The sequence below is a fragment of the Polypterus senegalus genome, chromosome 1 (assembly GCF_016835505.1).
Source record: "Polypterus senegalus isolate Bchr_013 chromosome 1, ASM1683550v1, whole genome shotgun sequence".
Lineage (NCBI taxonomy): Eukaryota > Metazoa > Chordata > Cladistia > Polypteriformes > Polypteridae > Polypterus > Polypterus senegalus.
In genome coordinates this window covers 32,932,697-32,948,970 of record NC_053154.1, presented here as the reverse complement: position 1 = coordinate 32,948,970, position 16,274 = coordinate 32,932,697, and the positions used below count along the sequence as shown (strand labels likewise).

Genomic DNA, 16,274 nt, shown 5'->3' with positions numbered 1-16,274 from the left:
TACTTCTTCACATTTTTTTAATCTGGTTCAGTGCAATCAGATCGTGACAAAGGTATTGTTTGATTTAGCTACAAATTGTCACCTGATGTCCTAACTGCTGCTCTCACTCAGTTTCGTGCCCTGACATAATTTCTTCATTCAATGCTAACTTTTGATCCTGTGACTACTGCTAGCTTTACTAACCCGTTTCTGTTGTTCAAGAAAAGAAAAGCCGATAAAGAGGGAAGACAGTTCCATGAGGGATGCAAGGCAGAACATACAATTGAGATGAGCAGAGAGATATTTTGTAAAGAAAACCTGGCGGTAGTTGTTTGTTGATATACCCTGGTCCACGATGAGTATATAAAATGATGTTTTTGGCTTTCATTAAAATTGCATTTGAAACCACAGTGCTAGAGCATGAAGACTTGAGTTTGAATTTTAGTTTTTTCACAAAATAAATAAGAAAGTATTACCCTTGAAACAATGTGCAGACAATTGCAGAGCATGCGGCTTTCCCTTAAATAAGACGACCACTCAACCCTAAGTATGCTTGAATGTGTGGTATCATGGCAGCCAATTTAAAAGTTCTAATATTTGATGATGCTACCAACATACAGTTACAAAAAGTACTAAAAAAGTAAAATATACATTAAAAGAAATAAATAAATGAATAAAACATATGTTGTGAACAGCATTAGCAGAAACAAATTCATGAAGTAAAAATGTGATTTACCGAAACACTGGACTATGACCACTGATCCTGGCCTTGGACCACACAAGAGGTGACGGAACAGATAAGTAATCCATCCCAGAGTGGTGATTCTGATTGTTTTCTTTCCGGATATGGAGAAATCCATCATCAGCTGGTCCAATGGGCTGATATCCATTACTGTTAAAGATGACAGGTTCTTCTTTCCTAGCAGACTGATCTATGGATGTCTTCCTAGTTTTTTGTGGTATATTATCTGATTCTACTCCACCAGATATTCTTGGAAACCCATAGTCTGGGGCTGTTGACGAGTCCGATAGGGAATCAGGAGATAAGGGGTCCTCAGAGAAACTTCCTCTCCTTGAAATTGAGGGTGAAGGAAGTGGGGAGTAACCTTCAGAGTAGCTAGAATATCTACGTTTGCCTCCAGGAGATGTGGGCCTCGAACTCGGGGAGGTGGGGAGAAGGTAAGAAAGCAGCCGTGGAGAGCTAGGCCTGGGTGAGGCAATAGGTGATCCCAACGAAAACCTTGATGTAGCTTCATTCAGTTCATCTTCATCACATAGTAGTTGCAGAGATTCACAGCTGGAGGCTTCAGAAATCCAGCTACGTGATGACAAGCTGCTGGCAGGACTAGGGCTTAAGGATCCAGCATCTCGATATGCAAATGGATCAAGAGGAAGGTAAAGATGATCTCTTGACATTCTCTCCCAGCCTGAGTATGGTTCGTTTTCCTCAGAATAATGGTTTTCAGGTGATATTGTGGTGATTTGGATGCTGGGACATTCCAGAATTCGAGAGCCCCCTAGCTGTATAAACCTTGCTGGCTGGCTTTCGTACGTCCCGATGAAGTTCTTGTCCAGAGCTGGTCGTGGTGGAGGTGAGTGCATCCCTGCACGGTTAGCTGCACAGTTCATACCTCCCATTTTTGCATGTAGGGTTCTCATTGGCTGGTTTGTAGAAGGTGAAATCTCCTGAAAGGATGGAGAGGGACATTCATCGGTGTCGCCATCTGCAATGAAAAGAGGTAGGGATGAGCCATGAATTTAGAATATTCTAGATTAACACCACAGTTCATTACATGTACCTTTCACTTTCATTCTCCCCTTTTCCTAAACTCAATTAGACCAAAAGTGAGCTGTAGACCGCTAGAGAAAGCCACACCTTTAGCAGAATCATTGCTACAAGGCCCACACATTTACTATACCAATCATTCAGACAGCACACCAACATCCTCATTTTTGGGATGGCATGGTTGACTGTCAAGGGCAGCAGCAATAGTCAGCTCGAGAAAATTGTGGAGGACTGGGATGAGCTTTTTATCAGTGCAGTAATGATTGCTACTTTAAGGACTGTTGAAGTCATGGTGAAAAATGAAAGTAGCTAAGATCGTATTATACCTAATGTTTACATTTACAATGACTTATTTGGTTGACACCTTTATTCAAAGCAACTTACAACATTTATGACTCAACTGGTTACATTTCTTTTGGTTTTCCAATTGAAGTACAGGCAAGTCAAGTGATTTGGTCAGGGTCAGTAGTGGGATTTAAACCCCCAACCTCAGTCATTTGGAGGTAAACAAATTACTTAAAAAGACAGAAGAAACAAACAGAAGCAGCTTTATCTCACCTGTCATGTGGATGCTTATTAAAATGCTTTTTTAAATGTATACTGTACACTGTCACACACGTGCGCTTGGGAGGCAGCTAAAGGGCTCGAAATAAGGTAATTCCCGGTCGGACCAAAGGGTGGAAGGGTACACTGATCCTTTCGCTTTTTTCCCAGCAGACCAAATGCGGGAAATTCTGCATGAGCACTTGAACATCACTTCCGGTTACACCCATGAAGACGTCACTTCCAGTTCCACCCCTGAAGATGTCACTTCCTCCCTTCTCGACCCTCAATGGTTGGAGATCTTCGGGTTGGTGTGTCAAGGCTTCTCTCAGGTTCCACTTGGGTTCCACAAGGAGTCCACCATCCTGCTGACTATGCCAGTTGTGATAATAATTGAGCCTTGACACAAAAGAGGTTTGGGGCAGCCTCCCGTATACTTGAAAAATGGCTGCTAAATTGAAAAGGTTGCGAGACAAAAATGGTCTTTACAGGCAAGAGTCCAAAATGGAACTGAGGTTTAGTACAGATATGGTAGGTTTTATAGATGGAGGGAGGAAGTGACACCTTCAGGGATGGAACTGGAAGTGACGTTCAAGGGCCCAGGTGGAATTTCCCGCATTTGGTCTGCTGGGAAAAAAGCGAAAGGATCAGTGCACCTTTCTACTCCCAGGTCCAACCGGGAATTACCTTCTTTCGAGCGCTTTAGCTACCTCCCAAGGGCATGTGTGTGACAATTCCTACATTATGTATTACCTGTGCTTTTAGTCAATGGCCTTGGTTCAAAATCTCCTTGAAGTCATTTTCTATGTGGAGTTTCCATATTTTCTGTGTATGTGCATGTTAGGCTAATTAACAGCTCCACATTGCTCTGGTTTGTGTGTCAGTGGGCCCTGTGGTGGGCTAATGCCCTGTCTTTGGACAGCTCCTGTCTCAGGAATAGTCCATGGCTCCGCTCGACTGTGAATTATGTTAGATTTGTGTCAATGTTACACATTGTCTGATGTTGGATTTATTGTCTGTGATGTATTATTGTCTGTTCTTGCTATTCTATTACAGTCACTACAATCTTAATAATACTGGCGATATAATGGCACTTTACTGGGTTGTGTAGTTCCTCACAGAACCATTCTTTGACAAAGAGGCATTTAATTATGAGAAGTATGCTTGCCAATGAAATTGTTTCCTTGGGCCTTGAAAAAGTTCCTCATATGTGGACAAAACAAGAAATTCTTAAAGAAGAGTAGGTGATCTACCAGGATGCTGAGAGATCAAGAAAATCTGAACCAGGCCTGTGTTATTGTATGCAGCAGGAGTCCTTTCAAAATCATTCTGGTATTTCAAAAACAACTTATCATTTATTCATGCTTATGAAAGGAACCTGTTCCTAAATATATAACACATCTTTCTAGAACTTTCATGTGAATGATTGTTTTGGGAATCAAAAATGGTCCCCCTGGGGTATTGATCTGAAGAACCACTTTGACACTTCTATATTTCCAAGTGTATGGTAGACTTTCAAGTACTAATCTCATTGTGCTATACACATGACAATAAATGTGAACTTTTTATAGCAGTATAGGAATATAATTGCTATACAAACTCAATGGCCTAACATGTTCTTGTGAACTAGTTGTTATATTTGAATATGTCATTCTTTGGTTCAGAATTTAGTGTTTGTCATGCCTTATGTTCTCACTGACTGACTAACTGTATATCTATCTGTTTGTGGATTATAATGCTGAACTCAGTAGTCTGAAACAGAATGAAATTCCATCGTTGGGCATTAATACTCATCTACTGTATATAAATAGGCCTCAGTGCAGACAGTTGTCTAGAGATATCACATGGAGGCTGCCAATATGTAGTAAAGTTTCTCAAGAATTCTGGTTAAATACACCAGGCACTGGGAGTTTCTATTGTTATTTAGTGCTTCCAATCATCCATTTTCAATGATTGGATTGCAGAGAGCTGCTATCCCTTTATTGCAGTATTTGACCCAAAAAGAGAAACTGTTGAACACAATATGCAAACTCCAAACTGACAGCAGCTGGCGAACGTCCAGCTCTGCACCACTGAGAGTATCCTTACTAGATGCATCACCATGTGGTTTGGTAGGCTTTCCAGGCTTGCAAACTCCTCCAAAGAGCTATCCATCCTTCTTCCAAAATCACTAGGGTGGATCTTCCACAGCTCCATGTCATGCCATTTATTCCACCGGCTGTCTAAGGGGAGCTGAATCCATCATTTGTGATGATAGTAATCCACCTCAACCCTTGCTTCAACCCCTCATCTCTGGTATATGTTACTGTGGCTCCACCTGCTTAGGCTTTATGTGCTGTAGGGTCAGCTTCTCGCCCCAGGCCATAAGGTCACTGAACTCTCGGTAGTCTGAATTTAACTGCCCCATATTGTACCCTTGTGCTGCATCACGTCCAACTCTGTTGTATGTTACATCTGTATTGGTATCTGCATTTACTTATTTTGCAATTTGAGCTTTAAATAGATATTTTTCTTCGCTTGTTTTGCACTTCTATTGCCCTGTCGATTTATTCACCTGTATAATTCTGTTCTATACCATGTAAATATCACAGTATTTAATATTATCATCCTTATTGTCTAATTGTTTGTATGCATTTCCCTGCCCATCCCTCCTATCCTCCCTGCAACTGTGGCTCAAGATTTATTTTTTTGTATATTGTCACCACCAGTCCACCGAGGATGCATTATCTCTTGCACTTCATACCATCCAGTAATATCTGGATAATAAAAACTATTATGCCAGAGTCCTGTTTATAGACTGCAACTCAGCATTTTTCACTGTTGTACCAGAAACCCTGACCACTCTCAGTAAGCGGACTTTGAGCTTCCTAAATGACAGACGTCATGTTTGGATTGGCAGCATCACATCCCCATGCTGACCCTCAACACAGACACTCCACAGGGTAGTGTACTGAGCCCTCTTCTGTACTCCCTGTTCACCAGACACAGAACCAGCTCCATCATTAAATTAGCTGACAGCATCAACAATGATACACTACAATACAGTACAATACAATTTATTTTTCTATGGCCCAAAATCACACAAGAAGTGCTGCAATGGGCTTTAACAGGCCCTGCCTCTTGACAGCCCCCCAGCCTTGACTCTCTAAGAAGACAAGGAAAAACTCCAAGAAAAACCCTTGTAGGGAAAAAAACAAATGGAAGAAACCTTGGGAAAGGCAGTTCAAAGTCAGACCCCTTTCCAGGTAGGTTGGGCATGAAGTGGTTGTCAAGAAGAAGGGGGTCAATACAATACAATGCAAAAAACAGAACAAATTCTCAGTACAGTATAAAAATAAAAGTATGGGGCAGAATTTAATAGAAGATTATATCACATAATATGATTTGATTTGATGATGACACAACTACCAGAGGAAAGGCCTCCTCTCTGACTTAGTGGTGTCAATTCAATATTAGCAAAAACAATGAGCAGGTCATAGACTCAAGGAAGCAGAAGACAGACAATACAGGCAGAGACGGTGGTGCTGTGAAAAGGAAAAGTAGCTTTAAAGTAACTGTGACTGATGAAATGAAGTGAGCCAACACAGTGCATCTACAATTGAGAAGGCTTGATGTCTGAGGACAGCTTACATTTCTCCATCTGTTCTCAGAAATGTCTGCAGGTGCACAGTGAAGTCCATCCTCAATGGCTGCATCACATCCTAGGAGGGACCTGCTTGGCCCTAAGATGGTTAAGCCCTGCGGCATAGAATATCACCAGCACCCATCTGCTCTTTGTTCTGGACACAGACAACACTTGCTGACGTAGAAAGGGCAAACAGGGTAGTTAAAATACTCAGCCATCCATGTGGTTGCTTTTACTACTCCTGTCTTCTGGATTGGTACCAGCACCAGTAGATTCAGGGACAATTTCATCATTAATACTCATCTACTGTATATAAATAGGCCTCAGTGCAGACAGTTGTCTAGAGATATCACATGGAGGCTGCCAATATGTAGTAAAGTTTCTCAAGAATTCTGGTTAAATAGACCAGGCACTGGGAGTTTCTATTGTTATTTAGTGCTTCCAATCATCCATTTTCAATGATTGGATTGCAGAGAGCTGCTATCCCTTTATTGCAGTATTTGACCCAAAAAGAGAAACTGTTGAACACAATATGCAAACTCCAAACTGACAGCAGCTGGCGAACGTCCAGCTCTGCACCACTGAGAGTATCCTTACTAGATGCATCACCATGTGGTTTGGTAGGCTTTCCAGGCTTGCAAACTCCTCCAAAGAGCTATCCATCCTTCTTCCAAAATCACTAGGGTGGATCTTCCACAGCTCCATGTCATGCCATTTATTCCACCGGCTGTCTAAGGGGAGCTGAATCCATCATTTGTGATGATAGTAATCCACCTCAACCCTTGCTTCAACCCCTCATCTCTGGTATATGTTACTGTGGCTCCACCTGCTTAGGCTTTATGTGCTGTAGGGTCAGCTTCTCGCCCCAGGCCATAAGGTCACTGAACTCTCGGTAGTCTGAATTTAACTGCCCCATATTGTACCCTTGTGCTGCATCACGTCCAACTCTGTTGTATGTTACATCTGTATTGGTATCTGCATTTACTTATTTTGCAATTTGAGCTTTAAATAGATATTTTTCTTCGCTTGTTTTGCACTTCTATTGCCCTGTCGATTTATTCACCTGTATAATTCTGTTCTATACCATGTAAATATCACAGTATTTAATATTATCATCCTTATTGTCTAATTGTTTGTATGCATTTCCCTGCCCATCCCTCCTATCCTCCCTGCAACTGTGGCTCAAGATTTATTTTTTTGTATATTGTCACCACCAGTCCACCGAGGATGCATTATCTCTTGCACTTCATACCATCCAGTAATATCTGGATAATAAAAACTATTATGCCAGAGTCCTGTTTATAGACTGCAACTCAGCATTTTTCACTGTTGTACCAGAAACCCTGACCACTCTCAGTAAGCGGACTTTGAGCTTCCTAAATGACAGACGTCATGTTTGGATTGGCAGCATCACATCCCCCATGCTGACCCTCAACACAGACACTCCACAGGGTAGTGTACTGAGCCCTCTTCTGTACTCCCTGTTCACCAGACACAGAACCAGCTCCATCATTAAATTAGCTGACAGCATCAACAATGATACACTACAATACAGTACAATACAATTTATTTTTCTATGGCCCAAAATCACACAAGAAGTGCTGCAATGGGCTTTAACAGGCCCTGCCTCTTGACAGCCCCCCAGCCTTGACTCTCTAAGAAGACAAGGAAAAACTCCAAGAAAAACCCTTGTAGGGAAAAAAACAAATGGAAGAAACCTTGGGAAAGGCAGTTCAAAGTCAGACCCCTTTCCAGGTAGGTTGGGCATGAAGTGGTTGTCAAGAAGAAGGGGGTCAATACAATACAATGCAAAAAACAGAACAAATTCTCAGTACAGTATAAAAATAAAAGTATGGGGCAGAATTTAATAGAAGATTATATCACATAATATGATTTGGATTTGATGATGACACAACTACCAGAGGAAAGGCCTCCTCTCTGACTTAGTGGTGTCAATTCAATATTAGCAAAAACAATGAGCAGGTCATAGACTCAAGGAAGCAGAAGACAGACAATACAGGCAGAGACGGTGGTGCTGTGAAAAGGAAAAGTAGCTTTAAAGTAACTGTGACTGATGAAATGAAGTGAGCCAACACAGTGCATCTACAATTGAGAAGGCTTGATGTCTGAGGACAGCTTACATTTCTCCATCTGTTCTCAGAAATGTCTGCAGGTGCACAGTGAAGTCCATCCTCAATGGCTGCATCACATCCTAGGAGGGGACCTGCTTGGCCCTAAGATGGTTAAGCCCTGCGGCATAGAATATCACCAGCACCCATCTGCTCTTTGTTCTGGACACAGACAACACTTGCTGACGTAGAAAGGGCAAACAGGGTAGTTAAAATACTCAGCCATCCATGTGGTTGCTTTTACTACTCCTGTCTTCTGGATTGGTACCAGCACCAGTAGATTCAGGGACAATTTCAATCCAAAGCTCATAAGGTTACTGAACAGTCAGTTACGATAACACAGACTGTACATGTTCATACTGTATATGTGTGCACAATGGATTCAGAAAGATTTCAGACCTCTTCACTTTCTGCACACTTTATTATATTGTAGATATAATTTTAAATGAATACATGTGCCATTTTCATCCATCAATCTACAGTTAATAACCTATAATGACAAAGTGAAATGTGTTTTTAGAAAGGTTTGCAAACTGATAATCAAAAACTGACATCTCTCATTCATATAAGTATTCAGACCCTAAATTCAATACTTTGGAGAAGCCCCGTTGGCACCAATTAGAACTTTGACTTTTCTTGCACACCTGGATTTGGATAGTTTATCCCATTCTTCTTGGCAGATTCCCTGAATGTGGGGTGTCTGTAAAGTGACATCTTCAGTGTGTGTACAATATTAGAATTTCATTGACTATAGCAATAACAGTAAACTTGAATGGGTTGATATGGACACTGGATCTGTGATACAGCACTGCTAACCACTGAGCCACCACCACCACTCCACACAACAGAAAGGTTATCTGATGCAATTGTTCCATTTTCTTTTCATTATTACCTTAATATTCTTTTTTCAACTTTGTATTTCTTCCTTAAGCCCTAAATTTGTAGGGAAGACGCAAAACTTTCCGATCAAATTCATCTTTCTGCCCATTATAATCACAATGTTGCTGCTTTCAAGAGTGACCTTCTGAATTGGGCTACACATCCAGGAATTGAGTGAAATGAAATTTGTTCCACATTACTTATTCCGCAAAGAATGTTTTCTTTGATTTTATTTTTCCATGATTACTTTGATACTGTTGTTCTACAAGCAGCATTTTATCGGTCTCATTTTTATACACATTTTACTAGCATCATTAAAAAAAGAACTCTGGATTAACTTGTTCTTTTTTTTTTACAAAGCAAAATTGTGGCATGCCTGCCAGCTGCCTAGTTGGGCAGACTTTTCATTGGCTTCTAAAAGTCCTGGACCCAGGAATTTTTAATTCACAGGAAACCTTTATAGACAGCAAAAGGAAATGCAGCAACTCTGAAAGATGGAGGCACTGAGAAGCACAGTGGCACCGCGGCTTTAGTTGCTGCCATGCAATGCCAGGATCCTCATTTAATTCATAATTCGCCAGCCTACTGTATGAAGTGTGTGTGGTTTCTTTGCGTGAGTGTCTGTTGCATCCCACTGCCTGAAAACATGTGTTTCTATCAATTGTCTCACTATAAGTTGGTGGAAGGATACGTGATGGTTGACAGCACATCCAGGGCTAGTTTCTTTTAAAGATGTAAAATTGTCAAAATGCACTACTGGAACAAAAGTGCCACGATTAAAAAAAAAAAAACAAATATACCAATTTTCTGAGCCCCTTACTAATTTATTATTTATTAAGAATTTCAAAAATAAATGACATCACTTTTCTACATAGTCACCTTCCTTTGTGATGCCATTTTCCCAGTCACATGACACTCTCAGATGCAAACAATTACTATTCTACCCGCCTTCACCGTTTCCAAAGAAAGTATAAAAGGGCGGAAACTTTCTGAATGTCCCTCGTATTAGGCTAGAAGCTGGCTCCTCAGGTGGCTCTCACTTGGTCCCTACCTGAAAGCTTTCATATTGCCATCGCTAACTTAATAGACCTCCACAATTAGGAATAGTTTGAGCCCTTGAAGAGCACTATAGTGCAGCAGTTAGCACTACTGTAACACACCTCTGTGGACCAGGGGCTCAAACCCCAGCTCAGGCACTGCATGTACAGTATGGTGTTTGCTTAAGTCCTTTCACATTCCATAGAAATGTCTGCTTACATGGGTGCGTGTGTTCGCTTGCGTGGGCCTGCCATGGACTGATTTGATTCTTGACTTGTAACCTGAAGCTACTCAGATAGACTTCAGCTTTAAAGGTGGTTCAAAAAATGTACAGACTTATAATGCTCCAGGGATCTGGGTTTCAAAGCTGTGAAGAGTCGTCATATTATTCTCCCAGTGTTTGTGTTTTTTGTTTGTTTGGGTAATCCAGTACCCTCTCAAATCCTAAGACATACTGTGCCAGCATAGACATGTATGTGATGCTGGGTAAGCCATTTTGGTCCTGCTTTGTGCCTGATACTACAGGATGTACTCTGGCTCACCATTGTTCTAAAAGCAGTTATAAGAAAAATTTGAATTAACGAACATTCAGCCTGGGCTTCATTCTAATGGGACGACAGCAGTCTGGCGCTACCTCCCCCATTTCATGTGATATGCTGTTTTTCATGCTCTTACAATTTTCCTTTTGAATTTCCATAGTCCTTTTTCAAAGATTGCCCTCCACAAATTACCAACAAACTACAAACTACAAAAAATTCATCATACAATAGCTGGAATCTTCCCTCAAATCAAACCCAGAGTTTGCCTGATACAGCTGGCTTAACTTCACTGGTCTTCTATAAAACTGTAATAATCAATCTCAAATCCAAACAACAACTTTCTGTGCTGATTACACTGCATAAACCCTTGAAGCAACTAAACTTTTCCAAATGGAGCCTTATTGGAGTTCCAAAAATCTTGGCAAAAACTCTTTTAGGTTTATAGAGTGTGAAACTCTCCCCCAAGGTCTGCTCAAGAGGTTCCATCACTTGTAACGTTTCAGATTTTTTTTTTTGTTCTTACTTGCATATTAGAGCTGATCTTTTTGTCTCTGCATTCTAAAACTTCATCATGCTGACCTCTTTTGTAAGCAGTTTAGGATAAAAGTGACAACTAAGCTAAGCAAGTAAATGCAAAAGCAGAATATTGCACAGGGCAAAAGTATCTGGATTTAAATTTATTCTCTTTTCAGCATTCAGCAGTGGATTTCTGCATATCATCCCCCAAACCTAACAGGTTTAACGTATCTGTCATTGTTTGTTCTCACCACGTCACTAAACCTGCTTGAGAAGAACAAATATGGTGCCCTCCATACAGTCTGGGACAAATACACATTTTTCTTTGATTGACCAATCAAGAATTTTCTATTTTTCAGCTTTGAAAAACTCCTGTGTGGCCTTTACAGTGTTTTTGGGATCTTTACCTTGCTGTGGAATGAACAGCCGATCAATGAGTTTGGAGGCAGTTATTGGAATTGAGCAGATCAGATGTTTCTCTTCACCTCAGAATCCATTGTGCGACTGTCGTCAGTTGTTCCACCATCAATGAAGAGAAGTGCGTCAGCACCTGTGACAGCCATACATGCCAAAGCCATAACACCCAGACCACCATGTTTAACAGATGAGGTGGGATGAATTGGATCTTAGGCAGTTCCTTTTTGTCTCCATACTTTGTTGTTGCCATCTGTGACGATGCGGGTTCAGCTCCATGCTCCCTTTCAGCTTCTGGGAGCGCTTTTAACCCAACACCGTTGGTAATGTCACCGATGAGCTTAGCAGTGAGGCAACAACAAAGCAAGGGGATGGTGTACAAAAGTGTTCAAAATAAGTGCAGTGTCCAAAGTCATTAAATACATAATCCAAAAAAGCAAGTGAAAACGTGGAGGTTAAAAACAATAGAAAAAATCTTCTGAAAAATAACGAGGTTAAAACATTCTTTCAAAAACCAACAACAAGAAGCCTGGTGCCTTAATACCTGCGACTCCCCTGCTACCCCCGTCTGGGCTTCTCAATAGGGGAGTCGCCCTACTTGCAGCTGACCTTCTCTGCTACTGACTGGTCGGTCGCCTTTCCAATCCTTGGCTCCGGTAGGCACCCCCAAACAGCGATTTGGGATTCGCCTAACGACCAAGGCTCTCACGTAGGGGACACCACATCCCAAGTCCCGACTCCCGCTGCCTTCCATGGCCTTACGTGAAGAGTCCTTCACCTTCCGGTCACTCCCGCCCTCCAAAGTAAACTCTGCGGGAGCGACCACAACTACTACTTCCCCGGGTGTCGGCTAAACACCCAGGCTTCCTGCTCAGCTGCCGCGAGCCTGCTTTCGCTCGCTTGTTCTCCCGCACTGGCTTTCTCATCTCACTGCTTCCTGCCTTCCTCTACAACCTCCGTTCTCTTTCTTTCTTTCTGTGTCCTACCCTTTTTTTCCTAGCCGGCTCACGCTTCTATATATGTCGAGAGGACAAATTAGCAGCCCCAGGAACAATCACAGATGTGGGCAGTCTCTCATCTGTGCACTTAGGTGAGAGATGCCCACATCGCAAATCGCAAAACTGCTGCAGCCACAACCACCACGACCCCTCGCTAAGCTGTGAGTGCGGTGATTATTTATTTAAAGCTGGCCTTTGCTGAGAGAGCTGTGGACCCGCTATACCACACCATCACTCTGATACAGGGTCATGTTTATTCCGTTCGTCCACAAGACCTTTTTCCAGAAGTCTGCAGGCTCTTTTAAGTCCTTTTCCCCCAAACTGTAATCTGGTCATCCTGTTTTTGTGGCTAACTAGTGGTTTGCATCTTACAGTGTGGCCTCAGTATTTCTGTTCCTGACGTCTGCAGATAGCCATCTCTGACACATCCATGTCTACCTCCTGAAAACTGTGTCTGATCTGTTGGACAGGCCTTTGGAGCTTTCGCTTTACCATCTTTAGGATTCTTCTGCCATCAGCAGTGGAGTCTTCCTTGGCCTACTAGTCTCTTTGCGATTACTGAGCTCACCAGTGCATTCTTTCTTCTTAATGTTATTCCAGACAGTTCAATCAGGTAGTCCTAAGTTTTTACCGATGTCTCTAATGGTTTTTTCTTTGTTTCACAGCCTCATAATGGCTTCTTTCACTTTCATTGGCACAGCTGTTTCCCTCATGTGGAACAATGGCAACTACAGACTCCAAGGAGTAGAATCAAGCCGAGGTACCTTATGAAGCAACAAAACACACCCGAGTGATCACAAACACCTGTGACGCCAAACATTATGGTGCCCTGAAATTGGGTGGGGGGGGGCATGCATTTATAAAAAGTGTTGTCTTTTCCGCATGGTGTGACTGAAATGTATGCAAATGTGCACTTTAATCACATCTGAATTGTTAGATTTGTAATTTTAAACTGTGGAGCAGAGGGGTAAATCAAGAAAAAAATGTTTCTTTGTCTTAAACATTATGGAGAAATGGAAGATGTAAATATGTCAGATCTTTCCTTCCAGTATTAGAAGAATCACCAGAGTCATCAATAACCAACCGCTCATGTTTTCTGTTATACATTTTAATAGATCACGTTCAGCTCTCCATGCCTAGGCAATAATGAGCCAAGGTGATTAAAAAAAAAACCCAATATATATATATGTTAATCCTACTGTATGTATATATTCATAATCTTATATTTGAGTGCTGCTCATTCTGGACCATCTCCCTTTGCGATTCTCCTCCTATACCCATGTTTGAGATTAAATATGGCACAGCCTGAGGAAATGAGAGAAATTTGTCAAAGGCCAGAAGAGAAAGTAATAATAATAAGAATAATAACAGTAATAACAAAAGGCCAGTATGAAATCTAAAGTGTACGAATTTCATAAATGAATGACAACAGTATAACTGCAAACCAGGAAACTAACAAGACTTGAAGGAGCTTGCCAGGTATTGCCGTAACCACATGATCAAGCATGCCGATGATACCACCATTGTGGTAATGCATTAGCTTATAGGGATGAAGTGGTGTGGCTTAATGCCCTGAGGCCTCACGTACAGCACTTGATTACACTCAGAAACGCGTGGTATACTTAAGATGCTACCCTGATTTATAAAGCACAAACTCGACATGGAAAATGGCTGAATGTTATGGCCAGTTTGAACCATCTGTAAGTTCTACACAGGCTTTTTTGGTTTTGGCATTTTAGTTGGCTTTTTACTGAATCCAGAAGGCCATTTTATTGCACATTTCAGTGATATGTCAGTCACATTCCATTGTTCTCGAACTACTGTATATACTCACATATAAGTTGGGTCTTGAACCCCAAAAAATCGTTCATAAAATCAGACCCCGACTTATATGCCCGTTCAAAAATGTGACACTTACATTTTTTTGTTTATTCTTCTTGCCTCCACCAATCTCGCATCAGCTTCTCAGACGCATGGAATTTTGTTGCAGCAGCACAGTTACCAATTTCATTCGCTAGTTCAATGACTTTAAATGACTTTTTCTAATTGAACGCTCCATCATAGATATGGGATGCTCTTGCAATAAAGGTGTATGAGGGTATGAGATACAAAAAACACAAAACAGTGCAAACATCACTTTGGAATAGTGCGGGTATTACTGTGTGGTCACGTTGACGAGACAGAAATAGAGCGAGCGGTTAGGAGCACGAGATGGTACAGCGCATTGCTGCACCCACATAGAAGAAAAAGGCCGTGTGCTCTGTGGTTACTCTCTCAGGTGGGCGCTAGCATATCATAATCTCTTGGACCAATAGTGTGAGTTTTCTGCATTCCACTTATATGACAAACTTTATAAAAAAAACAGAAATTATAAGGTAAAAATCAACTCCCGACTTATCTACGGGAGAACTTATCCGTGAGTATATATGGTAACTATATTATACTTAATTGACATATTCTATCAATACAGCTGTCAGTGTTGGTAATAATGCCTAATGTTTATGCTTAATTTTATTTGCTTTTAGTGTGTAGCCTGTATATCTATATCTATCAACTCAGATGCAGTTGAAGTGCAGACTTGTAGCTTTAATTCAGTGGGTTGAACAAAACAATTGCATAAAAATGTGAGGCAACTAAAGCATTTTTTTAACACAATCCCGTCATTTCAGGGGCTCAAAAGTAATTGGACAATTGACTCAAAGGCTATTTAATGGGCAGGTGTGGGCAAGTCCATCATTATGTCATTATCAATTAAGAAGATAAAAGGCCTTGAGTTGACTTGAGGTGTGGTGCTTGCATGTGGAAGAGTTTGCTGTGAACAGACAACATGCGGTCAAAGGAGCTCTCCATGCAGGTGAAAGAAGCCATCCTTAAGCTGCGAAAACAGAAAAACCCATCCGAGAAATTGCTACAATATTACGAGTGGCAAAATCTACAGTTTGGTACATCCTGAGAAAGAAAGCAAGCACTGGTGAACTCAGCAACGCAAAAAGACCTGGACGTCCACGGAAGACAACAGTGGTGGATGATCGCAGAATCATTTCCATGGTGAAGAGAAACCCTTCACAACAGCCAACCAAGTGAACAACACTCTCCAGGGGTAGGCGTATCGATATCCAAGTCTACCATAAAGAAAAGACTGCATGAAAGTAAATACAGAGGGTGCACTGCAAGGTGCAAGCCACTCATAAGCCTCAAGAATAGAAAGGCTAGATTGGACTTTGCTAAAGAACATCTAAAAAAGCCAGCACAGTTATGGAAAAACATTCTTTGGAGAGATGAAACCAAGATTAACCTCTACCAGAATGATGGCAAGAAAAAAGTATGGAGAAGGCGTGGAACAGCTCATTATCCAAAGCATACCACATCATCTGTAAAACATGGTGAAGTCAGGCAGTGTGATGGCTTGGGCGTGCATGGCTGCCAGTGGCACTGGGACATTAGTGTTTATTGATGATGTGACACAGGACAGAAGCAGCCGAATGAATTCTGAGGTGTTCAGAGACATACTGTCTGCTCAAATCCAGCTAAATGCAGTCAAATTGATTGGATGGCGTTTCATGATACAGATGGACAATGACCCAAAACATACAGCCAAAGCAAACCAGGAGTTTATTAAAGCAAAGAAGTGGAAAATTCTTGAATGGCCAAGTCAGTCACCTGATCTTAACCCAATTGAGCATGCATTTCACTTGTTGAAGACTAAACTTTGGACAGAAAGGCCCACAAAAAAAACAGCAACTGAAAGCCGCTGCAGTAAAGGCCTGGCAGAGCATTAAAAAGGAGGAAACCCAGCATCTGGTGATGTCCATGAGTTCAAGACTTCAG

At 41.5% G+C, this 16,274-nt stretch overlaps 1 protein-coding gene across 1 annotated transcript in view; it reads right to left on the bottom strand.

The window, feature by feature from the left end:
• The window catches only part of nfatc4 (nuclear factor of activated T cells 4), a 184,966-nt gene that overhangs the window by 113,746 nt on the left and 54,946 nt on the right, over positions 1-16,274 (bottom strand). The window contains exon 2 of the mRNA XM_039745718.1: positions 716-1,703. Coding sequence (XP_039601652.1) covers positions 716-1,703 — 988 coding nt within the window. The remainder of the gene's footprint in view (positions 1-715; positions 1,704-16,274) is intronic.